The sequence below is a fragment of the Sciurus vulgaris genome (genome assembly GCF_902686455.1).
Source record: "Sciurus vulgaris genome assembly, chromosome: 4".
NCBI lineage: Eukaryota > Metazoa > Chordata > Mammalia > Rodentia > Sciuridae > Sciurus > Sciurus vulgaris.
The window spans coordinates 162,322,232-162,349,405 of NC_136464.1; the positions used below are offsets into that span (position 1 = coordinate 162,322,232).

At 49.3% G+C, this 27,174-nt stretch overlaps 2 protein-coding genes across 8 annotated transcripts; both read left to right on the top strand.

Annotated features, from left to right (window-relative positions):
- Positions 1-2,130: 2,130 nt before the first annotated feature.
- On the top strand, positions 2,131-12,759 carry URAD (ureidoimidazoline (2-oxo-4-hydroxy-4-carboxy-5-) decarboxylase). Of its 6 annotated transcripts, none has more exons than XM_079138986.1 (4): positions 2,131-2,438; positions 4,643-4,731; positions 9,541-9,653; positions 11,254-12,759. In XM_079138986.1, exons 1-4 carry the CDS (start codon positions 2,264-2,266, stop codon positions 11,609-11,611), a joined length of 735 nt encoding a protein of 244 aa, XP_078995112.1. In that variant the 5' UTR covers positions 2,131-2,263; the 3' UTR covers positions 11,612-12,759. The 6 variants fall into 6 exon arrangements, with proteins under 6 accessions (XP_078995112.1, XP_078995113.1, XP_078995114.1 ...); XM_079138990.1 differs by having other exon boundaries at positions 2,298-2,438; positions 11,259-12,759; XM_079138987.1 differs by lacking the exon at positions 4,643-4,731 and having other exon boundaries at positions 11,259-12,759.
- Positions 12,760-20,028: 7,269 nt separating this feature from the next.
- On the top strand, positions 20,029-25,978 carry CDX2 (caudal type homeobox 2; the record flags this gene model as incomplete). Of its 2 annotated transcripts, none has more annotated exons than XM_079139003.1 (3): positions 20,029-20,569; positions 23,997-24,142; positions 24,964-25,978. In XM_079139003.1, 3 exons carry the CDS (start codon positions 20,029-20,031, stop codon positions 25,207-25,209), a joined length of 933 nt encoding a protein of 310 aa, XP_078995129.1. In that variant the 3' UTR covers positions 25,210-25,978. The 2 variants fall into 2 exon arrangements, with proteins under 2 accessions (XP_078995129.1, XP_078995130.1); XM_079139004.1 differs by having other exon boundaries at positions 23,997-24,138; positions 24,964-25,168.
- Between the last annotated feature and the right edge of the window lie 1,196 nt (positions 25,979-27,174).

A 27,174-nucleotide genomic window follows, 5' to 3' on the forward strand; every position in this document is an offset into this window, starting at 1 on the left:
CTTAGAACCCAGGCACACTGGTTCCCGAGCCCAGCTTCTCTATGCTCTGCTGTTCTGTCTGAAACTGAAAACCCAGTATGCGATTTAGTATTTTTTCACAAATACACAGGTATAGGACACACACATGCTCTTCAACTTACAATGGTGTTACATCCTTGATAAACCCATCTAAAATTAAAGTATGGTAAGTCAAAAGTGCGCACAGTCCGTGTAACCTATGGAACATCCTAGCTCAGTAACAGCACACTTCAGAGTTTCTTTTGTCACCTATGTGACCCTGAGGCTGACTGGGAACTGAGGTCACTGCTGCTGCTCACCAGCAAGAGAGGATTGGACCTGGAGATGCTAGCCAGGGAAAGATCCAAATTCAAAATTCCAAGGATGGTTCCTGCTCAATGTGTAACACTTTTGCACCACCATGAAGTTGAAAAATCATAAGTTGAATCTTGTTAAGGTGGGAACAATCCATGCAACATTAACCCTTTGTTGCTCCAGTTTGAAAGGAAATCCACTTATGGTGGAACGTCTGGCATCAGATTTACCCCCTTTGGAAGCCAAATTTCATCAGCTTCTTTCTGAGGTGGCCCAGATTCCCAGTTGGGGGTGCAGCTGGGGAACGGACTACAGAGTTAGGACAAAACCCTTGGTTGTTGACAGATTGCATAGGCACTTGCTGCCTACTCCGAAGACCATGGGGCAAGCCGAAGTGACTGCTTTGTTAATTCTAAGGCTGCTGCTCCCGCGCTGAAGTGTAATTTACATGGAAGTAAATGTGTAACTGGTATGGTTTTAGGAAACATGTTTGCATTTTTAGTTCTAAAGGAAACTATTGGCAATCTTTGCTTTTAATTTCTGACTCATGTACATTTCATTATAATTTTTAGTGCATATCAATTGTAAAAAATAACAGGTTTTGATGTGACATTTCCATATATGTTTATAACGTGTTTCATTGTATCCACCCTCCCTATTACCATCTGGTCCCCTTCTCTAATATGTCTCTTTCTACTTTCATGAGGTCTTTGTTTTTTTTTTTCTTCCACATATGAAATGCTATACTTGTCTTTGTCTGGCTTATTTTGCTTAACATGAGGATCTCTATTTTCCTTCAAATGGTTTGATATTGTTCTTCTTCATGGCTGATTAGTATTTCATTGTGTGTGTGTGTGTGTGTATGTGTGTGTGTGACATTTTCTTTATCCATTCATCTGTTGATGGGCATCCAGGCTGATTCCATAACTTTGTTATTGTAAATAGTAGTGCAATTAACACTTTATTCCTTCCACATTATTTTTGTGTTGTGTATGCACGGGCGACATTAGGGTGTGAAATCTAATCCATGTGGTCACAGTCAATTCATCCCATGGTGAATTTATCCCACAGTGAGTTCACTGTGAGTCTCCTTTGGCACAATTCTAGGCTCCCAGGCTACAGAGGCACAAGATACATGGTCTGTAGGCTTGTAGATCAGTTGGGGCTGAGAGATTATATGCAAATAAATAAATGCAAAATAATGAAGGTGATTTCAGATAAGGATAGATATACTCGAGGAGAAAATAACACATAGTAGTGCTCAAGAGATCACTGACAGTGGGACAGAATTGTTCCTGAGATACCACATCTTGTTTCATGTGCATTTATTACCTCTTGTGTTAAGCATTTAGATTCAGAGGAAACGTGAACCATAGGGCCTGTCCTCTGTAGCAGCAGTACTAACCGATGGGAATGTATTCCCAATCCAGGTTCCAAGAGGATTGACCTGTCTATATGACCTGTCTGAATTGTCAGGGAAAACTTCCCAGGATAACAATGGCATTAAAATGTTAATGACACCAAGTCTATCTGGCTTGAGAACTGAGGGTGAACTATGGCCCCTACTCAGTTTGATTTGGGGAACGTCTTAATTGGAAACATTCACCATACAGAGATCTCTGCTCTCGGATTACAACCTTAAGCCTGAGTTGGGGGTGCAGTTCAGTGGTAAAGCATTTGCCCAGCATGCACAAGGCTCTGCATGCAATTCCCAGCACTGCAAAAACAAACAAACAAACAAACAAAACAAATAAAGACCCTTAAGCACATGTTTATTGATTACTTAAGTATTCTGGATCAGCTTCTCTCAAGGGCAGTTAGAACATGCTGAACTGGTATTGCATAAAAAACAAGCTTGTGCATTCAGCAAATAAAGCCCAGTGAGCAACCGTCAGCCTCATTCACCAAGAGGGAAGCAGAGTGTCTTGCTGCCTCCAGGTGAACACAAGCAATGAACATGGAGAAGGTCAATTCCATGGACTTTGGAGAATTTGTGGATGTGTTTGGAAATGTCATTGAGAGATGTCCTCTGATTGCAGCAGCTGTCTGGTCCCAGCGTCCATTCTCTGACCTGGAAGATTTAGAGAAGCACTTTTTTGCCTTTATAGATGCTCTTCCACAGTCAGGTAAGGTTTCAGTATTAGACACTCAGTGTCAGACACAAAAGGATTTCAAATATGCTTATCGAAATATTTTTAGAGGGGCTGCAGTTGGCAGCTAAGTAGTAGAGCACTTGCCTAGCACGTGTGAGGCATTGAGTTTGATCCTCAGCACTGCATAAAAATAAATAAATAAAATAAAGGTATTGCTGAGTGCAATGGTGAATGCCTGTAATCTCAGCAGCTCAGGAGGCTGAGGCAGGAGGAGCACAAGTTCAAAGCCAGCCTCAGCAATTTAGTGAGACCCTGTCTCAAAATTAAAATATAAAAAAGGGCCAGGGATGTGGTTTAGTGGTTAAGCAGCCCTAAGTTCAATCCCTGGTACCAAAGGAATGAATAAATAAATAAATATGTATATAGATAGATATAAATATATAGATATCTTAGTTTAGTTGCTCAAACTTGTTATATTTATTTAGCTCTTTTATTAGAAGGTTCAATAAATGTCCTTGGATTTAGTAAGAAGCTAAGCATTTGTAAGGTGTTAGACCAAAGGGGACTGAAACAACTTATGTGAGCTAAGGTAGAGTCATTGTTAAATATTAGACACAGAGGTCATGAGGGGGACCAGGGTGAAAGGCCTCATAATGATTTAGAAGTCAAAGGTCAGGCCGAGGGCCCACCCCCTCTGAGCCACACAGTGTCCACTGTGGCAGTCTCCTGTATGTGAGACAGGCAAGAGCTAGATTCCAGGAAACCTCAGCAGCCAGGGGAAAGAGCAAGTGGCTGACATTTTTACCAGAAAGTGCCAGTTTGGAAAGTGAATTCAATCAGATCCCAGACTGCCCAGGGAGAGTAAGCAGGGAAAGAGAAGAAACTGAAGAAACAATAAATTATTGTTTTCTTCTGGGGAGAAAGAGAAAACGGAGGTGTTTCATGCTGTGGGTTGGGGAGAAGAGGAGGTAGAGGTTTAGGTGAGCCTGACTGAATGAAGCACAGCTGCACAGAGACTCTGAGGCCAAGGGTTAGCGGCCCAGGCTGTCCCATACCCTGTGGAGGACCTGACATGCCCTCAGGGGACAAGGACAGGAGACAAGGGCCACCTTCACACAGCAGCCTTCCACAGACATCCAGGGTCAGGAGTGAGACCTGAGGCTCTCCTCCGTCCCATGAAGGAGCCAACAGAGTTTTGACATCCTGAGTGGCTTCCAATTGTCAGATAAAGTCTCTAAAATGAGGAACTCATTTCAGTTCATTTTAGACACATCTCAGAAGAGCAGAGTCTGATGTTATAAAATCAAAGTGACAGAAACATGGGGATCCTGTTGACATGCACCCACTTCTTGGGGTTTCTCCAAAGCTCTTTCAGCCACAGGCTCAGATGTGAAGGGGGCTGACAGACTTGGAGTCCCCTGACCCGTGACATACAGGGACAGCCCAGCCCCAGCTTGCTCAGCAAGGTGACTCTGGCTTCTCAGCTCAAAACCTGCCAGGTGAGTGGAAAGAACAGGGGGCTATGGGAGCCCAAGCTCACGATGTCTGACCAGAAAATAAAGGAGGAAAATTGAAAACCTCCTTAATCACAGGAGAAAACCACATTGAAAAGATTTTCATGACATTTTCTATCAGGAGAAAAAAAAAGAAGAAGAAAAAGCCCAGGATTTGTCTTAACACAAAAAAGAAGTGGCAGGGCCAATGAGGGAATATATTGAGAGAGAAAGGTAGGATGAATCAAATTTATTAGTCATTGATTTGTCCAGTTATTCAACAACTATTTGAGGTTTATTACGCTGTACTTGGAACTTAGATAATATAATGAAAATATCCCTTTTTAAAATATTCTTCTCCACCAACACTCACCCCAAGCTGTTTGACCAGAGGTTCTGGGTAAAGGTAAATCCAGTCCTGGTCCTGGGCACTATGGATGTGGGGCAGGATGTGGGGCATGGACTCCTTCCAGAGGCAGGTTTCAATATCCTTCCGGATTGGATGGATCCTTTGTCTTCCGGCTGGTGTTGGAATCCTAGATCACTCAGCGGGTGGGATATTAGATTTAATAAAGGTGTGCTCAACAAATGAAGGTAACTATATCTAAGGTGGTGTTGAAAGACGACAGATCCCCGTATAATCTCTTTCCCTCAGGTTTTAACTAGGGTGACTTTAATGTGGGTCAGAGGGACAAAATGGCTGGAGGGAGTTTGGGCCAACTGGACTGTTCTTTGCTTCCACAGTAGAGAGCTCTTTGAGGGGACCTCCCTGCTTCTCGGCCCTCTCCTGGTGTCCTGGAGGCAGATGGGAACACAGCCTCAATGCTGTCTGGGTGACTGTATCTAATCATCTTAATGACATTAGATAAATAATGCTAGCAATGGTGATAATAATAACAGATAACCAGCATTTATTGAATTTTTACCACTGGTGTGTTCCAGGTACTTTTCCAAACACTTTGCATTTGTTAACTCACTTAATCCTTTTAATAACCCTTTAAAATAAGTATTGTTATTAGTATTAGTTATCCTATTTTAGAGATGAGAAAACTGAGGCAGGCACAGAGAGATTAACTTGAACAAGGACACTCAGCTAGAAAGTGGCAGAACTAGGACTCTAATAACTCTCTGATGATCATCCTAATGGCTTTTGAAGAAAGAGGCAGAACTTGGAGTTAACCCAGTTTCAGAGAATCAGAAACAAAATCTAGAAACAGTATCTAAGGGTATCGTTCATTCATTCACTAATTAATTCAATTCACATTAATCGTTGATTTCTCAGACTCCATGTTTTGTTGTTCCAATAGTCAAATATAATGGTCTATTGCACAGTGTAATAATCTGTTGTATACTTGACCGTTGGTTAGAATATAGACTTTATTTTATTATAGTCCTAGGGATTGAACCCAGGGTCTCATGCATGCTAGGCAAGTGCTCCGCCACAAAGCTACACCCCCTGCTTAAAATATATTTTTTAAATTTTGTAACATAAAAAAATAAGCATGTGGGCTGGGAGTGTAGCTCAGTGGTAGAAAGCTTACTTAGCATGTTCAGGCCCTGGGTTCCATCCCCAGGACCACAAAAACAACACAAAACGAAGTATGTGAGGTAATGGGTATGCCAAGTAACTTGATTTCATCATTTCACAATGCATACGTATGTCAGAACATCAGGTTGTACACCATGATATTTGCAATATTTATTTGTCAAAAAATAAAAACAGCATTTATTTCATAATCTAGCTTTTGCCTTTGGATAGTATAGAGCAAACTGGGAGTACTAGAAAACAAGACAAGACCATAGAGAAATGCACAGGATATGGTAATTTACCTGATCAAGGATTTGTTTTAGGGGATCTTGGAAAACCTACCACTGACAGAGAACTGAATATCCGATTTCTAGAGTAAACCAAAGTTGGCAATCCATTTAGGTTAGATGATTATGATGATTGGCCAGTAGATGGCAGTACAGGATTAATATTTGGCTCCTGCCCTACCTGACAAGCATCCTCTTTAGACAGTTTCCTTTGACTAACGGTGAGGGAAAGGCTTCCCAAGCAAGAGGAATGGCAATAGTAAAGCGAGGAAGATTGAAACACACACACAACTTGAGCCAATTCAGGACGGATTGGTGTTAAAAATCAAAGAACCAGCTGGGATGGAGCTCAGTGGTAGAGTTTAGTATCTTCAAGGCTCTGGGTTCAATCTCTAGCAACCTCCCCACCCCCATCAAAAGCAATAAAGCTTTCATAACAGTTAATTATGCAGAATTACAGTAATGCCATAATTTAATGTCTAATACTTATCTGAGAATATATTTGTTAAATTAGTGAAGGAATTTGGTACTAAGATTTCTTTTATAATACAGACTAGAAGGGGTTTAGATCGAACTATTAAAATGTGGGTGTTCATTTGTCCAGGTACTGTGGCACATACTTGTAACCCCAGCTACTCACTGAAACAGGAAAATCTCAAGTTCAAGGTCAGCACAGGCAACTTAGTGAGATCTTGTCTCAAAAAAAGGGGGGCTTCCGGGGGCATAGCTTAATGATAGAGCATCTCTAGGTTCAATCCCCAGCAACTCCCCATATACACAAAATAAGTTCATTTGTTTATTTAGTCCAAATAAATAACACTCCTCCTCAAGAGTGCTATGTTAGCTGATAAATGCTTTCTGAGCGCCCACTCCATATGACTCAGGCACTGTCCTGGGCACTAAGCAGTGGACAAATCCCTACTTTTAATGGTTTTATATTCTAATGAAGACAGAATTAACATGGATAAATAGGATTATTTCAGATTCTAGAAATTATTGGAATAAATTATATATGTTGTATGTAGAAAATATGGGCTAAAGGATGTCTTTCTTAGAAGGTGGGATTTAAATTTAAAACCAAAAGATGAGAAGGAAGCAGTAAATACATACAAGGTTATTATAGGAAAAGGAACCTGGGGTTGAAATGATTTTAATATTTGGGGGTATCACAGAAGACAAAAGTGATGGGAGAGTTGTGAAGAGTGGGGGGATATCAGGGGAAAGAATCAGGCAAGGGTCACTCATATAGAACTTTTTAGGTAAAGACTTTGGTTTTCTCCAAGAGCAGTGAGTTGCCATTGGATTTACCTTTTAGGATGGTTACGTGGGGACCACATCAGATATGGGGAGATCAGGTCCAGGGAGTATTGCAGTAGTAAAGTGAGCGATGGGTTTGCTTAGACTATGATTGGGGTAGTAAAGATGGAGAGATGTCAGTTTATTTTCAGAACAGATGTTAGAACCAACAGGGTGTCTTTTAGTGGATCTGATGGGTAGGGAGGCAGATCAGAAACAAAGAACGAAAAGGATAACTGCTAAGTTTTCGTCTGAGCAACTGGGTGGGTGGTGGTGACACTTTCTGAGGTGCTGAAGACCTAGAATTGAGAGGATGGGATGGAAGAAGAGAGTTTGTTACGTCCGAGATGCTTACTGACCATCCAAATGAAATTGGTGAGTACTTAGTTGGAACATAGCAAAGGAACTCAATGAATAGCTACGTGCTAACCTAGATCTGGGTGTCATCAAAGAATCAATGGTATTTAGAACCACAGGACTGGATTCGAGCACATAGTGCATCTGGGTAAATGGAGGAAGGAAGCAATGTGAGTCCTGAACACTAGAGTACTTCAGTGTAGAGCTGGCGGAGTGAGATCAATGTAGGCAAGGATGTCTCCAGAGGAGTGTCGAGGAGAGCCAGCCATGTGACATGTTCAGTAGAGGCTGAGAAAGAAGAGGATGCCCATTGTGCTCAGGCAAGATACCTGTCTTCTAGGATCTTCAGAAACACAGGTTGGTTTGGGGGTGGGGCCGAAGCTTGATAGAGTGAATCTAGAAAGAGAGGTGAGAAAGAAGGCCACTAGACAACTCCTTTGAAGACAGGAAAAAGGGAAGCAGAATTTAGAGGACAAAAGGGAATCAAAGGAAGACTTCAATTTTGTTTATGGGATGAGACATTCTAAGGTGTGTTTGGATGAGGATGGGGGTGCACAAAAGGATATCTGAAATTGCAGAAGCAAAGTCTGAGAAAGAAAGGGGGTGCCGGGGGAATTCAAGAACACAAATGGAGGGGTTGGTGTTTGGTAGAAGGGAAAAATCATCTCTTTAGCCAGAAAGTGAGAACACACTAGTGGGTACAGACTCAGGGAGGCATGTGGACTGTTATGGGCTCTCAGCAATGGTCTGCTGGTCAGTAGCCACCATTGACCCCCCTCCCGGCACACACCTTCTCCTCTGGGAACAACGAGGGTAGATTATGCCAGGAACTCTTCTATGTGCAGATTCATATCCTGTAGTTCCTGCGATACACAACCACACCTATATCTTTAGAAGTCATAGCCAGTGATATAATCAGTAAGTCCAGAATTTCAGGAAAAACAAGAACAGGCAGTGTGAAGATGCTCTGAGAACCACTTACGGCATTGGGGTGGCCTGGCTAGCACCTGGGCATCCAGGAGGGGAGCCCCTCAGGATTGGAGACAGCCACAGTCTCCAGCTTTCCACTGGGGTTTATGGCCATAGCTGGAGTACCTCTGGGATACTACACTGGTAGGGTGCTGGAGTGAGAAAGGGACGGTCCCGGCTGCGAATATATGAGCAGGTGGACACCAAGCTGCATGCAGCACCCAAGGGCTCAGTGACTTGGGGCAAGAAAGGTAGAGTCTTTTTTTAAAGTATTTTTTTGGTTGTAGATGGACACAATACCTTTATTTTATTTATTTTTATGTGGTACGGAGGATCAAACCCAGTCCTTCACACATGCTAGGCAAGCGCTCTACCACTGAGCCACAAACCCACCCAAGGTAGGTCAGGTTGTGTTTCTTTTGGGTGGCTTACCATCCCCTACTGACTCCTCCCAGCACCTTTTTCTCGTTATTGGCAGTTGAAGGACGCGTGTGTGTGCATACACCCCTGCGTGCTGGTGTGTAAATTTCAGTTCCTCTTTTTCAGTCTAGTCTGCCTTTTGCGCTGCCCTTTTCTCGGCCTCCTTTCTCTTCTCCTTTCCTCCCGGCAAGAATGGAAAATACATGCTCCGTCCTAGGCAAACATTAACCCCAGGGCGATGCTTTCAAGACGGGAGATAAATCCCAGGGGAGAAGCGAGGTGCAAGGGCAAGAAGGGCAAGAAGGGCAAGAGGCAGGTCTGGCGCGCGGGAGACCCCGGCTGCTGCGCCACCTGCTGCTGCTGCTCCCCATGCGCACTGGGGGTCAGGTGCGAGGGTCGATGAGTGGAAAGACCCCCGCCCACTACGCCGGGTCATCCCACCAATAACTACTCCCCACAGGCTGGTCCTGGAAAGCGTAATAAATGGGGGATGGGGAGTTGGAGCCCCTTGACTGTGTGAAGGGACGGAGGGACTGCTTTGAAACAGAGTATGTGACGAGGAGGTGTCCTGCTGGTCCTGGCAAAGGCGCCCTAACTCGCATTTCCTATTGCGCGCAGCCAGGGCGGTTTGCTAGTCCCAGGACTGGGTGGTCGCCCGGGGTGAGTGGGGTGCGGGATCCTGGCGCTGAGCCGCGTGGCGTGGCACGGCCAACCGCGGGCCCAGGGTTGGGCAGCTCCCCCGGGGTGGGGAATTTAACACCCACGTTTTCGCACCACCCGGCCAGCCGAGGCTGGACACGGGGAGCAGAGGAGAACTACTCCAACGTGCAGTGGCCGAGAGGCAGGACACCCATGGGAGGAGTTCGAAAGCAATGGTGTTAGAGAGGTGGGATTATTGGTGAGTTTCTTTTTGAACTCTCTTTAACCTTGCACGGCAACCAGGCCCCTTAAAAACGACTGCGATTTGGAGTGAGGGTCCAGATGCATGTAGGCCGAGTGACATTAGACAGGTCACCTAACCCTTTCTGAGCCTTCATCCAATACTCTTACTGAAATGCTACCCACCCCCTCAGTTCTTTCTACCCCCTCATTGGTTCATGATTTGATAGCATAATTCCAACCATTCTTTTATTGGGCAGAAACCATACAGTTTGAAAAAGAGGGAGCTACATCATAAATAAAGTTTTAAAAAAATCTTTTCAGCTTTGACGAGATATAATTTATCAAAGGGTGTGTTAAATGCTCCCTATTTCCAATAGAACCTCACACCTATTCCCGTGCCAAAGGCAGACAATAGCCTTATTAAGATAGAAAGAGCCAGGGGACTTCCTGTGGTACCTTGGTCCAGTTCCATTGGGTTTACTACAACTAATAATAATGACTATGTTTACTAGGCATGAGGCACTGTGCTTTGGGTAAATGAATTGTCTCTAATCCTCACAACTCAGCAAGTTAGGTGTCATTGCCCGAATTTAACTGATGGTCACTCTCTCCTGAGATATTGCATAAACTGGAGAATTCTAATTCTCTCTTTGGAGTGCTAAGCGAAAAGATTAGCCAGGGCTCAGAGAAAACGCCTGGGTTAGGAATTGGAATCCCAGGTATTACACCAGGGTTTCCCAATTTTAGGCCTAAGAGGTTATGAGAATATTTCTTTCAAGAGAAGTCATTCTGCCGAAGACTCTTAGGAATCTATAGTGGGAGAAGGAGAATAAACCCCCTAGCAGGGTGGGTGGGCATAATTTTCCTAAAAAGAGGAAAGCCACTTTCATTCAAAGGGCTGTGGAATTCCGGCTGGAAATGGGTTTCTTTGCAGTTAATCTCCGAGGCGCTTTGGATGCTTGATTCCAGATACCCAGGACTCACACTTAGGGTCACAAAATCCTGGGCATTTATTTGCCAAGCCCCATGGATATTATCCCAAGGATCCACCCCACCCCTGCCTGTTCTCCTTTGGAGCAGAACGAAACCCATTCCAGGGCTTTTGCAGGAAGTCTTCAGGCCCTTGCGTCCGGCCCCTTTCAACATCAAAGCCCCCCTGAGAGCAAAGGACTTTGAAAAGATACGAAATGCTCGGCTCCTTATCGCGTCCCTGCTCTCTCCCAAGCAGGTCGTAAATTCCGAGCCTCCGCGGCCGCCCTTTCTCCCCTCCGTTCTTCTTGCTCCAAGGTCTCAAAGGACAAACTTGTCACTCCTGCCCCGCCCCCAGTCCTGTTGGGGACCGAATGTTTCGGGGACAGAGGGTCGCGAGGTCCGGGGCTCATGAGAAGGGAGGGTGCGGTGGGTGTCCCTGCGCCTCCAGGACACCACTATCCCGGGACCCTACTTCCCTCCCTCGGCCTCCTTCCGGGCGGGGCGGAGTAGGGGGCCGGACTGGGTCTGCAAGCAGCGACCCCGCGGAGCCGAGCTAGCAGCATGAAGCGCTCCGCGTCCTCCCAGCTGCTTGGCACGGAGCAGGCGCGGTAACACGCTCCCACCGAGTGTCTGTTTCTCCGCAGGACAGGAGGGCATCCTGCGCTGCCACCCGGACCTGGCGGGTCGCGAGCAGCAGCGGGGCACTCTCTCTGCGGAATCGCAGCGGGAGCAGAGCGGCGCGGGCCTGACAAGCCTGGGCGCAGACGAGCGGCAGCAGCTGGCGAAGCTCAACGCGCAGTACCGCGCGCGTTTCGGCTTCCCCTTCGTGCTTGCCGCGCGCCTCAGCGACCGGGCGGCGGTGCCTGGAGAGCTGGAGCGCCGGCTCCACAGCCAGCCGGCGCAGGAACTGCGCACCGCCCTGGGCGAGGTGAAGAAAATTGGCCACCTGCGCCTTGCCGACCTTCTCGATGCGGACTCTTCCAGATTGTAGAGGTTGCGTGAGTTGGGGACCCGGGACGCCTGGCTGACCCGGCGCTGTGAGCGCTGCGCTGGAGGCTGACTTGGGCCTGGAACGGCGTCCACAAACGCGCAAAAAGGACGTGGAGAACTGAGGCAATCATACGAGTAATGGGCCCTTTTGTCCACCCACCCACACATACACGCGTCTCCAAAATATTTATGTAATGTAGTGCTTTGCCCCGATTTATCCAGCTCACTGCTTCAATTCTTCACTCGCTTTGCCGCCTGCCGACACCACCAGCCTTTGTGGATTCCAGAATCTTATTGGTTCCCCCACACTCTCCTGCTAAGCCTGATCTGCAAAGCAAAAAGATGGAAAAAGGATCTTTTATTCCGCAGCGGTTGTCGGCTTGTTTGTTTTCCTTCTCCCACCTCATTTGCTGCACCTGACATTTACATTTGAGCGGAAGCGACTTTCTCGCTCTGGGGCACCTACGGAAGCGGAGTTAGCAAAGGAAAGCGCTGGCCTTGGTCCGGGGCTCTGGGAAGCCGCAGGAGGGGAGCGGTGGACCCGGTAGAACCCCTCCTAGGGCCAGCGTTGGGAAGGCGCCTCGTGGGGACGGGCGATGTAGCTTCCACTTCAAGGGTAGTGGTGGCGGGGCGGGGGGAGTGTCTCCAAGCTGGACAGGCCTGAAGGTCAGGAGTGGGTGGGCCTCTTGTCTCTCCAGAACGTCGGTCCTGGGGCGGCGGCTGGGGTGGGGGTGTGGACTGCCTTCGGAAACCAACAGTTATAAAAATATTAATATTCATTTTGTGTCACGATGAGCGTTGTGGACCCCGAGATGAAGGCGGTACCCCCATAGTGTTGATAAAATGGAGGGAAATCTGTTTGCAGAAATCTTTGCAGGTGGAGTAGGCCTGCTCTGGGGAGCTTGTCGACCTCGGGCTCCAGAGTTGAGTTGGGCAGTTTCGGCGGCTATAAGGTCCACTGGGGAAGAATATCATCGGCATCATGGAGGAGGAGCCCACCTCTGTCTCCAACACCACCCCCACACACGTGTCTCTGCGCTCCTCTCTCTAACAGACCCCAACAAATACCTTAGCCTTATGTTGGCAAAAACCAAACCCTCCATGTCCTTCCCACACAGCTGAGTAAAAAAGTAAAGGTAGAGTCCTTTTGAAGACAAGGATTTCCATTAGTGACCGACTTAGTTCCGGGTTAGCTACGGCAACAAAACAACATGCACTACCACCACCAATTCTCTAGAAGATCTCTTGGTTATGTGGCTGATGGTCCACAGAAATAAATCCCTCCAGACGGACTGGGAGTTTTAGTGGAGGAACCCCTTTTCTCCATTTCCTTCTCACAGGCGTTCCCTGCTAGTAGTAAGAGTGGAGGTAAGCAAAGCTGATGGGGGGGGGGGGTGTCACCAGCATCACAAACCTGAGCCACTTCTGGGTGGAGGAGCACCAGGTGCACACCAGGCGGGAGCTTCCAGGACTCAGTTCCTGTAGCTCTGGGCCTCCAGGCAAGGTGCTGCACCCTGGGCCTGGAGCTAGACGCCCTCTGGTTAGGGTAGCTTGGGGAATTTCCTGACAACCAGGAGGACTGCCGCTTGGTGAAGAGGACTTCTTTTCTTTTCTTTTTTAAACCAGAATCCAAATGCCAGAGGCTGGACCTGAGACTCAGAATAACCCACTGTGCTGAAAGTACCCTGCCCAGCCCTGAGGCGATTCCAAAGCCCTAAAATGCAGAGTCCAAGCTCTATGTAAATGTGCGCAACCTAAGATGCGAAGAATCCACCGGGGCAAGATTCCCCCAGCTCTATTTTTAGCCGGTGTGACTTGAATCTCTTAGGCACGACCCGCTGTCTCCAATTACACTATGACATTTCAACAGTTAAAAGCTTGTCCGGGAAATTGTTTATTCCTGCGGGAAAGGGTACGGGTGGGGGCAAACGATGGATCTGCCTCTTTTCGAAGGAGATGGGGGTGATGGGTCGGAGTGCTGGCCGCACCATGCCTCTTCCAAAGATGCTTGAGCGCCGGCAGCCGCGACGTGGGCGTCGGGCAGAAAGGGCCACGGCAAAAGCCATGACTAGTGCTTCTTACTTCCCCGTTTCTGAGCAGCAAGAGGCCGAGGTTGTTTCTCGAGTCACCAGCGACTGCCAAAGTATGGCAGAGCAGTTTTGGAGGTGGGGGCATATCTTGGCTCAAAGGCCCTGTGCTTCTGTAGCCCTTCGCAGGGCACAGACGCTTTCTCGTTTCCGCCCTCTGGTGCGCAGGATACGGGAGACAAATGCGGATGAAGGGACCGAGCCACCAACTTGGATCCCAGCAGCTCGCTTGCCAACCCTGGTTGCTTGCGAAGAGACAGCCCGGGCAGCAAACGTCAAGGGGCAAGAAGTAGTTGGTGCAGGCTCCAGGATGAGCAGTTAACATCTTACTTACTAATTCGTTAAAAACAAAACGAAAAGAGCCATGATGGCAACGCTAAGGAGAGTTGGAGGGCGAAGATCTGATCGCGATGTTTGTAATCAGACAACCCATCTATGCACACACCCTTAGGAGGTGGGGGAGGTTTCACCAATTTTCACGTACTTTAAAATACCAAGCCCAGCGCGTGAAACCACCCGAGAGAGCGGCTTAGGCTAGGAATTCAGGAGTCGACTCCGAGTTGGTCAATCACCTATACAGTCGGGAAGTTGAATGGGGCCTTTTAAAGAGAGTATCTAAAGTGGTGGGCTTCTTGGTCTGTGTGCCACGGGGGGTCTACAGACAGCGATATGGGCATAATGCAAGCGGGAAAGGCAACACGCATATTATACAGGGCATTTACTTGTTTTAAATTAGACGTGAGTCCAGAGAGCAGCTACAGGATATCGGTTTTTATTCAAGAATAGAGAATACTGTGAGACAAAAAGCACGTGGAGAACTTCTTTGTTGACTGGAGAAAATCTGGGACAGATTCACCATTCAATAAATTCACAATTCAATAAATTAACAAACTGCAGTTAGCAGGTGCCTGTGGAGAGAAATAAGCAGTATAAGGGAAGTGGTAAGAATTATAACAACTGCAGAACCTATTCCATGTTGGGGGTAGGGTAGGGTGGGGAATTCTGATTCCCTGAATCATGCTAGTTGGTTCTGTGTTGGGGATATGTTTCCAGGGTGGCACCATAGCCATAGTAATAATTAACATCTGTACAGACTGCTGTGGGTTGCAAAAGAACACATATTAGTAGCTCATTTAAGTTTAGGGACTTGTACCTGTGGCTAGCTGTTAGAACTTTTGGAAAATTACCTAACCTCTCTGGGTGGCAGATTCTCCTTTTTAAAATAGAAGGGGTACATGACTTCTAAGACCAGAGACTCCCCTCTAGAGAAAGTAGCTTGTCAATGGCCCCAGTCAATCAAGGAGAGTGGAACATTTATCTGAGCTCCTTTCCTCACTAGTTACATAAAACCCTGTAGAGCTTCCTGGGAATGAATTTTCATATGGTAAACAAAGGTCATTCTGACATGAGACAATGGTGAGTGAACAAATGCTAATTGAAGGCCCTCCATACCAAAGCCAGGTGGCAACATTTGGCTGAAGCAGACCTGGAGAGGGCTGATTCTCTCCCGCATCAATCAGTTTCTGTTGGGATGGAAGCCTGGGCTTCCCATGTGGGAACCAGTCTATATGACCTCCCTCCCAACCCTGTAAGGCCCTCTGTATCTTTCTCTGTGTTCATCTACCACACAGAATGACAGTGCTTTATACAACTGTACAATGTCCACAGACCCTAATTCTAGAACAAAGTAAGAAAAAGGGCAACTGCTATTTATTTGAACAACTTTCACCCAATGACCAAAACCAGATTTCTCTATCCAACTATTACCCCACTCCTGAGGCTTTTTATTTTCTTTGATCCTCTGGCCATGAGAATATATTTTGAACAGAGGAGCAGGAAAAAAGAAATGTATTCCCTGCTAAGAACCAGAAAGTTCAGCAGTTCCTGGAAGAGGAGCGTGATACAGCTCTGTTTCCTTCTCCTGTGATCTTGCATCCCAGCAGCTAAGTGACACGACTCAATGACCTCCCATGAATTCAGGAAGTTTTCCTCAGGTAGAGAGAACCAGACACCCAGTGTGCTTAGGAAGAAAATGGTCTTTATTCTGCAGGATGAGGCCACATCTGCTCTTGTCAATGAAGTCCAGGCAGCTGTGGGCAGCTGCGGCCCCTCCCTTCTGTTCAGGATGAACATGTTGGGCTCCATTGTGGCCTGATGGGGCTGGACAGGTGGTGGACTCTGGGGAGGCCCTATAGAAAGGACACTTATTGATTTCCTTCCCTGAGATGTTAGCTGAGTGGACTGTGACAGGGCAGGGTGGGGTTGTTGGGAGTCAAATAGTCCATTATTGAGTCTTTCTTTGTGTGATTGTTGATTGAATGAAATGACTGGAAGTCTCCTTAAACTCCCAAGTAGAGATTGAACGGTTTTTCCCCCCCTTGGAACTATAGAATGCCAAGCTGAATAATTTCACCAGAATACATTCTCTTCCTTCTCACTCTTTCTAAATTATCCTGTGAATTCAGGTCTGTGCAGGCAGAAGTTTCCTAGCATAGGAAGAAGAGGGATTATGGAAGGGATTCATTCTATGAATAATTTCCTTGATCTAAAAGGGATTCAGAAAGTAGACCTTCATGCTAAGGTGAATAGAAACAGTTTGCTCTATCGGGGTTATGTGAACCACTGGGCTCCCCAGTTTCTAGGAACTACAAATACTGGGCAGAGCAGGGTCCCCTTAGCAGGAGCAAACACTGGGGACCTTTGAGCTGGGAGGGAGCTGTGTCAATGATCTGTGGATTTAAGGAGTGTCTCATCTGCCTGGCAGGGCAACCCACCCCTTCCGGCAACCTCCTGCTCCCCATCCCCCTCTGGAGCCCCTGCCCAGGCCACTAGCAGGATCCTGGAAGCTGGGTTGCTCTTCAAGGAATGTGGAATGGCCTCTATACCATCAGTGACAAAGAGACATCCCTTTGATAACCTGGTGGGGCTGCCCTACCTATCTTCCAGTTGCTTTGTTTACCTGAATTTCTTTCTTCCCACCCTCTCCTGCCCTTAGAAGTCAGCTCTGGCCATGGCTCTGTGTGGTTGCAGCTTCAGCTCCAGCCCAATTCCAGCCCCAAGCTTCCTGAACAAGTTTGCCTTCCATAGAGTGATCATTGCAGGCTTCTTTGGCCCACATTGGGTGGATGACTGAGAGACATAGAATGGAAGGGGGCCTTCAATGGAAGGGGTTGGTAATGCCCATCCCAGTCCCTTCTTGGGGATTCTCAACTCAGTCCAGGAGGTTCTAAGAAAGTTGCCAAGCACTTTGGGCCCAGGAATAAAAAAGCCCAGAATAGGACTGTAATGCAGGTGGCTCTGTATTCGCTAGGGCCATAGGCCTGCACTCAGAGGCTGGAGAACTGCCCCAGTTCAGGGTAGGCCTCCAGAGGAAAGGTAAGAACCACCAACTTGCCAACCTGCTAGGGCTGTCTATGTGAAAGACACCCAGGCCTCTTTACCATCTGCTACCTTCTATAGATGGCAGAACGATCCCACAATCCTGTTTCTTCAGTTGGGTCCTCTTGGCAAATAAGGGAACCCAGATATTGGGGGGACAGTTCCACTCTGAGGAGTTTGTCCAGCAACATTGTTTACCAGTCCCTTTCCCCTCACCAAACAGTCCAGACCATAGGACTGGAGGCAGGATCATGCTACTGCCAGAGAAGCCCCCATCCTGCTTTTTTTTTTTTTTTTTTTTTTTTTTTTTTTTTTTTTTGCCACGAGTCAAAGTAATTCGTCTTCATTCTTGGGTTCAAGCACCTCAAGCAAATCTCAGGCTTCCCTGTGGCTTCTCCAGCTCTGGGGTCCCAGAGTGACCCAGTAGGGCCAGAGAAGCCCTGGCTGCTCCCAAAGCAGTTGGGTGCACAGGCTGGAGCCCTTTCTCCAGGGCAGAGCATAGAGACACAGCTGGAAAATGGGGACAATTAGCCAGCAGCCGGGCGGCCGGGGTCATAAAAACTCAGGAAGTGGCCACCACAGGGCTCAGGGAATGGCTGTCCCTAATAAAGCGATTGTTCCAAAGAATGCCAGCATTCCGAAGATACAGACTTGCCTTGGCCCGGGTTTCCAGAGCTCAAGCCTGGGAGGGGGTCGTGAGGGACGGAAAGGGGAATTGTATCCAGGAAGAGGAGGAAGATCTTTACCAGATCAAAAGTCTGCAATGCCCACCACTTAACCTCCCACATAACCGCCCCATCAGGACTGCTAACACGCCTTTCTGTCTTTCCCTTGATTAAGTTTCTGTAATGGGGTTTGCAACTTAATTCTAGTTTTATTTCTTGAGATGTGAAGTGGCACTTGGCTGTCCCAGTCAGGCCCTTAGGAGGGCCTCCAGGAGGACCAGCTGCAGCCCCTGCCTCTTGGGAATACAGCTCCTGACTCCTGTGTACCCTCGACACCCCGTTTTAACCTTCTTCCTGACAAAACTCAAAAGCACAGGAGGAACCAGAAAGCACAGGTTCCTGCACCCCTAGGCTAGTTCTAATAGTGCTTTGGTCTCTTAACTAGATGGCTTGGTGATTGTCACCTGAATGAGGAGGGTAATGACATCAGCTTTGTCCCTGATCCTGGGAGATGTGAGGATCAAGGGAGATAAGGGACACTGGAAAGTGCTCTAGAGATGAAGGGAATAGTGACAAATATCTGAGAGGACCAAGAAATGCAGGTGTCCAGGAATGAAGGCAGTCCGTCCACTTGGGTTCCCAGTGCACTCAGCACTGTGGGGTCAGCTGCCCAGCTTTGCCTCATACCCAAGCCTGGCAGCAAAACTGAATCTCAGAGAGAAGTCAAATGACCGGGGTTGGTGCTCTCCAAATTATTGCTGAAATAGAGATGGGAATGAATGGGAGCCTATTCATGCTGCCTCTCTACTCCTGTCTGATTAGTTCCTAATCCTGGCCTCAACACTGGTGTCCCCAAATGGCCACTTTCAGACCTGGGCCCTCTGGTCACAGTGCTCTTAAGCCAAAGAGGAATTCCTTCTGAGCCTTTGCACATCAGAGCTTTTCATTAGCAATAATTGATAATGCCCGGGTTGCCTTCCCGTTCACTGGAGATGAGAAACAGAATGTTTTACTTTGTAAAGGAGAAAGGATTTTTAAGGCACAGATATGATGTAAGACATAAACACAAAGGTATGTATTAGCAGAAATGCCAGAGTCCCTTTTACCTTGCTTTTTAGCCACTTATTTAAATATAATAAACATGTGAGTGTAGGTCGCTGAATTTCCACGAAACAAACACACCATGAAACCAGTACTTTGTTCAAGAAATAGAAAGTTGCCAACACACTGGTTTTCACCTCCTGACTTCCCTTCAATTACTGCCCTCCCAAGTAACCATTAGTCAAACTTCTACCACGGGCCCATTGGTTTCGTAGTTAAGACGTTTGGTTCTTGAATAGTGTTTTAATGAATTGCTTTGACAACTCAAATTCCAAATATAAGATGAGTTTGAAGACGCAGCCTAATTTATCTTCTGCGGAGGGCAAGTGATTTCCTTGGGCAAGAAAATAATTAGCGCTGATAGTTGCTTGGGGCAGATGTCGTCCAGGCCAGGGGCGCAGGGCAAGAAGGAATACGACCTTCTTTTAGGGCTCCGCTCTGGTCACCCCATTGGCTGGTCAGAAATGTTCCCATCAAAGCAATGGTTTCTTTTTTCCTTTTCTCTTAGGGACAGGAGTTTCTTGATCGCCCCTTTCCCTGCGAATGCATAAACAAGACTGCTTCTGCCTCTAAACCCAGATTCCCACCAAGATAGCTCTTTCTCTCCCCCTGGCTTTTGCAAGTCTCTTGATTTCATTCTTTGAACCTGTGATTGGAGGTTAAAGTGCACCAGGTTGGAAGGAGGAAGCTCTCAACAATAAAGGTTTGAATATTTAGCTGTGATCAGGTCCCTGCCCTCTCGCGAACTCCCCCGCCCCTTATCTTTTAAAATGCAAATCGGGTTTCGGGGGGTTGTGCGCAGAAGGAGCGTTGCGCCTCGACGTCTCCAGCCATTGGTGTCTGTGTCATTACTAATAGAGTCTTGTAAACACTCGTTAATCACGTAAGGCCGCCGGCCTGGGGCTCCGCACGCCAGCCTGTGGCGGGTCTTCCCCGCCTCTGCTGCCTAGTGGGAAGGAGGTGGGAGGAAAGAAGGAAAAAGAGAGGGAGGGAGGAGGCAGGCCAAAGGGAAGGACCGCCTCGGAGGCAGAAGCGCCGCGCGGAGCCACGGAGCACTGCGCAGGCTGGGGCGCAGCCACCCGCCGTTTCTCTCGCCCCCTCACCCTTTCCCCGTCGCCCCTTCCACCCCCTCCCCCGGCAGCCTTCAGCGTTCCTCCCCAGGCAGTATGGTGAGGTCTGCTCTCAGGCCCTCGCCACCATGTACGTGAGCTACCTTCTGGACAAGGACGTGAGCATGTACCCCAGCTCTGTGCGCCACTCTGGTGGCCTCAACCTGGCACCGCAGAACTTCGTCAGCCCCCCTCAGTACCCGGACTACGGTGGTTACCACGTGGCGGCCGCAGCTGCTGCGGCTGCGAACTTGGACAGCGCTCAGTCCCCAGGGCCGTCCTGGCCCGCAGCATACGGTGCCCCACTCCGCGAGGACTGGAACGGCTACGGGCCGGGAGGCGCAGCGGCTGCAGCTAACGCGGTTGCCCACGGCCTCAACGGGGGCTCCCCGGCCGCCGCCATGGGCTACAGCAGCCCTGCAGACTACCACCCGCACCATCACGCGCATCACCACCCGCACCACCCGGCTGCCGCGCCTTCCTGCGCCTCGGGGTTGCTGCAGACGCTTAATCCCGGCCCTCCCGGACCCGCTGCCACTGCCGCTGCGGAGCAGCTGTCCCCGGGTGGCCAGCGGCGGAACCTGTGCGAGTGGATGCGGAAGCCAGCGCAACCGTCCCTCGGAAGCCAAGGTAAGCTGTGGCGGCGCCCTACCAGTGGGCCCTGGGAAGGCGCGCGCCCAGCCGACGGCTGCTGGGAGGGCCTGAATCCAGGGCTCACAGGGCCATCCGGGCTGTCTGGGAGCTTCGGGCCCGAAGGGCAGACGAGGGAGCAAGTTCAGGGAGGCTCTGGGGGCTTCACCGGCTGCTGCTCCCGGGAATGGATTCTTGGGGTCTCACCACCCTGGGTTCAGTTTAGGGCAGAAGAAAGGCTTCCTCTTTCCAAGAGTTCCTCATTCACAACCACGGGACACCTTCGGGAAGATCCCGCGAATGTTGGCGTGAGCTCCACTTCCCGCTCACTTGCTGCCTCCTGCATTCCTTGGGCAGCTCCTGGCCGCCGAGGAGAAGGAGCTTTGAACTTCTGTGGCGCCGTATCTACATCATTTCTCTCCGTGCTGTCCTCCCCCATCTGAGCCACCCCAAAAGAGAGGCGGGTGGGAAGAAAGGGCGGCAAGGCTGCATGTGGGCCTATGTTTGGCCAGTTAGGCCAATCCAAGGGGTCGGAGCTTCAGAGAGCAGAGGGACCGAGAAAGCTGCTGTCGCCGGAAAGAAGGTGCTGACCGAAAGACTCAGGGGAAGGGGGCGCGCCCAGGTCCCTGAACCTTTGGTCTGCAGAGGGATTATTCAAGAAAGAAGCTGCGGGAGTCCTCTTGTGTCTACGGAAAGAGCAAGAAAAGGGGGGAGAAAACTCTGGCGTGATTCAACCGCTGCTCCAGACAAGGGTCATTTTTCCTGAACTTTCTTTTCAAGGATAGTGTGTGTGTATGTGTGTTTTCAAGACTCCTTCCCTCAAAGACCCTAGGTTTGCTGGGATGTGGGACCCATTGGCTCCAGGTCTGCTCTTACTGGTATTGAAGTGTGTGTGTGAAGGTGGGAAGGAAGTGAGGATAGGTGTGGTGGGAGAGTTATTTGAGTCCTCTTTTTACTCCATGAAGTGCTCCCCAGTTCTCAGCGCTTCCGCTTTCCCACTTCCTTCCTTGTTGGCCCAGCCGGCCCGCATTGTAAGTTATAGCCACTTTGCAGAGGTTTATAGTCAATTACAGCCGTATAAATCAGAGCGCCCGTTGGGGGCTGTCTCTGAACATCGACTTCTGCGTCACTGCGCACATGCTGGGAGCGCCCTGTTGGGAAATGCCCTGGAGTGAGAAGGCCACAGATCAACTCCGGGTGGGCTTCTGAGCCTTGGAGTGGTCCTTTCCCCAAGGGGAGGCGCCCTTGTCCTAGCACCGGCGCATCTCGGATCCGAGCTTCAGGGGCACAGTTGGCAAGGGTCACCTGTGGTCTAAGACCCAGTGCGTGTCCGAGGAGAGTGGCCGCGGGGCTAGGATCGGATGCCGTGGGGAGGGGGGATGGGAAGCCGCAGGAGCCCAGGCCGCGGGGTCAGCAGATGAGAGGCCGCTGTGAAGTCCCGCGCGGAGGTGGCAAGGCCGCGGTCGGCGCCGGGCGTCCTTGTGATGTTAATGTGGGGAGGCTGCGGCCCGCGGGGCCAGAGCCCGACTCCTCTGCGGAGCGTCATCTGTCAAGGGGCGGAGGGGGGTGGGTACGCGGCCCCGCCGGCTTTGATATACACCTTCCCAGCCCTGCCATTGTCTCTTTTAGGGCCCGGAAAGAGGGTGGTGACTTTCGCAGTCAATAATGAATTCTGACAAGTCCCTCTCATCCCTCCCCCTTTTCAGCCCCCCTCCTTGGTTCCCAGGGGGTGCGGGGCGCCTCCAAGGCTCTTGGGGCGCGGGTCGCAGAGCGCACCGGGTCCTGGTCACCGCGTTCCCCCGCCCGCCCCGGACACTGAAAGGGCAGCACCCGAACAAAGGCCACTCCAAGGCACCCCAAGGCGAGTATCGCTCCTGGGGTGTTCGGCTAGGGAAACTATCCTGTGCCCGGCTCCCCAGGCCTGGACGCGTCCTTTATTTTCCAAGTGGGTTCCAGTCCCAGCCTGTGCAGCCTAGTCTCTTCCCTCACCTGAGCCAAGGGATCATACCAAGGGCGGCGGTAGTGGGTTTCGGGCGGTAGTGCATATGAACGCGCCCACCACGCACAAGGCGCCCAGAGCCCGGGACGTGTTAGTTCCCTTAGCAGGCGCGGGGTCGGGCTCGCAGCGCCCATTCAAATGCGCCTGCCGGGCAGTGTTTATGTTAATGCGCCTGGCAGGGAGGGGGATGAAAGCCGGCCGCCATTTGCTCAGTAGTGGTAATTCAAACAGAATGCGGTTGTTATTAAGGCATTGAAAGGGCTTTTCTTTGATAAGATCGCCTTGTCCTGCATTGTTTGCGGCTGTGTTCCCCTTTCAGCGGCTTGGGGGAGCTCTCTCTGATCCCGCCTGTATCTTCCCAGGGCGCTTTTGTTGTGGTTTGCAAAGGGTTTTACCTGAACAAAGTCGGTCTGCGGGGCATTAAACACCTCCAAAGGCAACTCCCAGACCCTTTAGATCTTCCTGTAGGACTGGGCACTGGATTGATTGAACCTGCTCAGCTCCAAGACCACCCCTACCTGGGACCCAGTCAGAGAAAACGACTCCTGGCCAGGGATAGGACAAGGGCCGGCCGGGACAGACGCAATGGAGACGCCAGGCCCGGGCCTGCTCCAACAGCAGTGACACTATTTGTCAAGGCCCTCCAGTAAAACAATCAACCCAAGATTTAATATGTTGACTCAATCCAATGATCATAGATCACTGGTCAGAATAGCTCTAGTGGGGTTTGCAGTAGGAATAAATGGAGGATTAAAAAAGAAAAAGTACCCAAGGCTACACCTGGTTCCAGCAGGTATATTGTCCCCAGCAGGAGCTACAGTCTGCCTGCCAGCATAGGTTACTGCCTGAGCCCAACCCAGAATTCATTTGGATGATCTGATGTGACTGCAGGATAATTCTGGTGACTTGAGGGAAGCTGTCAGCTCCTGTATCCCTCTTTCCATTTGTAGTAAAACAAACTAACTCCTATCCCACAACACATAGAACTCCAACTGTTTCCAGATGGGATGCTGGTCTCTGATAGATAGATCTGATAATCTGGATATTCCCAGAGTCTGGCCACTCCCCCCCCCCCCCACTTGGTCCCCTTCCTTTGGTGCTAAATGTATTTCAGTACTGTATTTGGTTTATCAAAATGGTGAGCTGCGCTGGGTTCTGCTATCTTCTCTGTGGGTGAGGTTTTAGTTTTTCTAAATTTTTAAAAACCACTTAACCCCAAGGTTAGTTTAGTTGCCCTGCTAACCTCACACCCTCCCTCTCCCCCAGGATTCTCTGGGGGGTCTTGTCAGACTTGGCAGGAACCAGCCAAACCCCCTGGCCTCCCAGGGTGGTGGAGGAAGAGAAATGGCCCCCAGTTAGGGAGGTTTGTCATTACCTATGACTGATGGGCTTTGTGGTTCTCAGCCCTAACTTCTCCTTCCTCCACAGTGAAAACCAGGACGAAAGACAAATACCGAGTGGTGTACACGGACCACCAGCGGCTGGAGTTGGAGAAGGAGTTTCACTACAGTCGCTACATCACCATTCGGAGGAAAGCTGAGCTGGCTGCCACACTGGGGCTCTCTGAGAGACAGGTGGGACTCACCCTGCGCTTGCAGGCCTGGCTGCTGCTTGGGGGAGACCTCCAGGAAGAATTGGGAAGCCTGGCCAGGGTCCACTTAGTTCTGTGGGATTAACAGGGCATTTGCATTTTGAATGCTTTTCTTAAAGGCTTCCTTCTACCTCTGGTTATATTTTCTGTTGTCATTGAAAGTTTCTTTTCAGAGAGGTGCAAGAAAAAGCCAAGAGCATTACTTTAATCTTGAATTCTAGTTGGGCAATAAAGACTTATCCAAGACCTGTTTTCTTTGTGCCCATCATTAGGAAAAATAAAGAGCCCGGTTTCTGCTCATAAAAACTAGAGGGGCAACACTTGGCTTATGAATACTCTCTATAGTCTGGAAAGCAAAGCAAAACAAAACCAAAAGCAGGTCAAACTCATAGCCAGGAGGCTCCACATTAAATCTCATTTTCAGCTCCAAGGTGAGGAATATTACAGTTCAGTTTAGCTATGAGGGACAAAGGTTGTCATGTGAAGTATACCTAGCGCTGGCCTCCTTGTGCTTGTGTAGGGAGGGACTTGTAGCAAGTTTCTGTTTTCCTTGGTTCTGAGACTCTGTACTTTTCCAGTAAAGATTCCTTTGCAAAGAAACACAGGGAGCAAGGAAGGAGGAAGACTCTTTTCAGGAGGCTGAGTTGGGTGTGGAAATGGCTCCAGGGTTAGGCTGTTAGGAAGATATCCAATGAAAACTTCCAATGACGAGTTTGGGGTTCTTTTGTTGGAGAGGAAGATATTGGTGCCACAGTTCCCCTTTTCCTTCACATCTTCTGTTTTGCTCCACCTTTCCATTTCTAGGTTAAAATTTGGTTTCAGAACCGCAGAGCAAAGGAAAGAAAAATCAACAAGAAGAAGTTACAGCAACAGCAGCAGCAGCAGCCCCAGCCACCTCCCCAACAGCCTCCCCAGCCACAGCCAGGGCCTCTGAGAAGTGTCCCGGAGCCCTTGAGTCCTGTGTCTTCCCTCCAAGGCTCAGTGCCTGGCTCTGTCCCTGGGGTTCTGGGGCCAACTGGGGGGGTGTTAAACCCCACTGTCACCCAGTGACCCACAGTGGTCTGTGGCTGCACCAGAGCAATTCCAGGCTGAGCCATGAGGAGCATGGACTCTGCTAGAATCCTCAGAAGAGACCCCTTCCCTCCCACCTACAAACATAACTACAAGTCTAGCTCTCAGAGGAAGCTTGGGGGCCAGGAGTAAAGACAAGTGGGATTGGGGGGACCTCAAGGAAGATATCTTCCAGATTTTTTACTTTTTCCCATCTGACATTTTGCCAGCGAGGATACAGGAAATGACCAGTGAGGCTTCATTTGGTACTGGCAAAAGTATTGCCTGGACTGGCTACAGTGACCAAGCCTTCGTCCCTTCTGCCCCAGCTCTTTGCCTCCAAAATCTGTGAGCTGCATCTCTGATTGGAGCTGAGGGGAGAGAGGGAACCAGCAACACTCGGAGCCAAGATGGCTGCTTCCTGCTCAATGCCTTCCAAGGACCAGCTGGCCCTCCTGCCTCAGGGGCAAGCATGATTTAAACTGCAGAAGCCAGAGGCAGCTAAGATAGAAAGCTGGACTGACCAAAGACTGCAGAACCCCCAGGTGGTCTGTGTCTTTCTTCTCCCTTCCCAGACCAGGAAAGGCTTAGCTGGTGCATGTGAGTGTGTGGGGTATGTGTGTGTGTGTGTGTGTGTGTGTGTGTGTGAGGGGTGGTGGTGAGTGGACTCCAGGCATAACATGGGAGGCCCCCGCCCAGGGCCTTGTTTAGAAAGCCTGTCACCAGAGCTTCTCTGGGCTGAATGTATGTCAGTGCTATAAATGCCAGAGCTAACCTGGACTTCCTGTCATTTTCACAATCTTGGGCCTGATGAAGAAGGGGAGTTTTTGTTGTTGTTGCTGCTGTTTGGGTTGTTGGTCTGTGTAACATCCCAGCCAGCCTTTTAAAAGCCTTCTGGATCCATGGGGAGAGAAGTGATATGGTGAAGGGAAGGGGGTATCTGAACACAGCTGAATTTTTCTAAAAAGAAAAAAAAAAAAAAAAAAAAAAGATAAATGAACTTTCCAGATTTCAGATTTTGTAATTGATTTTCTTTAGATTTTAATGGAAATTTTTTTCTAAGAAATGAAATATCTCACCTGTTGCAAGCTAAAAGTAGGAAAAAATCAGGGAGAGAAATGGAGAAGGTTATCTGGGCAGCCTCACTTTACCCCAGAGCGTCAGAAGCCTGAGGGAGCAGGTTCAGAGACCTTCCCTGCCCCCAAGCCTGAGTCCAGCCTTCGAGTGTGGAATGTGTGGTTCTCCTGGGGGTGCCTTTGGGCAAAATGCACATCTGAATGGTCAGCTGCTTCCCAGCTGCTGCGGAATTATGGGGGGTGGGGCCGAGAGGGCCTCCTCTGCCTCAGCATCTCATCAAACACACACCAAGGCGATGCAAACACTAGGCAAACTTCTCTGTCAGTGACCCCTTCCTTCCTATGGATGCCCCACAAGAAAAAGATATATTCTATTTTCCCAAGACAACGTTTTCATGAATAGAGTCCTCTGAATCACTGGGCATTTCCTTAAGCCCTTTCCGCCTACCCTCTTTCCCCTATCCCGTGGTGTCCTTATTCCATCCCCATCCCACCCACCACAGACAAGAACTCAGGAATCTGTATAAGAAGATCCTTGCAGTGTTGCTTATTATCTAGTTGATCCGCTGGGGACCGGGTTTAGGTCCTGGGGACCGCGGTACTGGGCGCTTCGAATGGGCCTGGGAAAGGAGAGCTTGTCCCCCATTTCAATCTTCCAAACGCTTTAGAGCCTAATTATTGCCTCCAACGAGCGAAGAGGCACCTCAAGGGTTGCGAGAAAGAAAAGGCTGAGCCCAGCTGGGAGACAGAAGGAGGCCTAAATGCCCCTTGCTGCACGTCCCCAACTTTGTAGCCCTTCCGGATGGCGCATTGCGCTCCTGGATTGAGAAAGGGGCTCTTGGGGCAGAGCCCGCGGGCACCTGGCTTTAGAGTCGAGATAAGGGGAGGG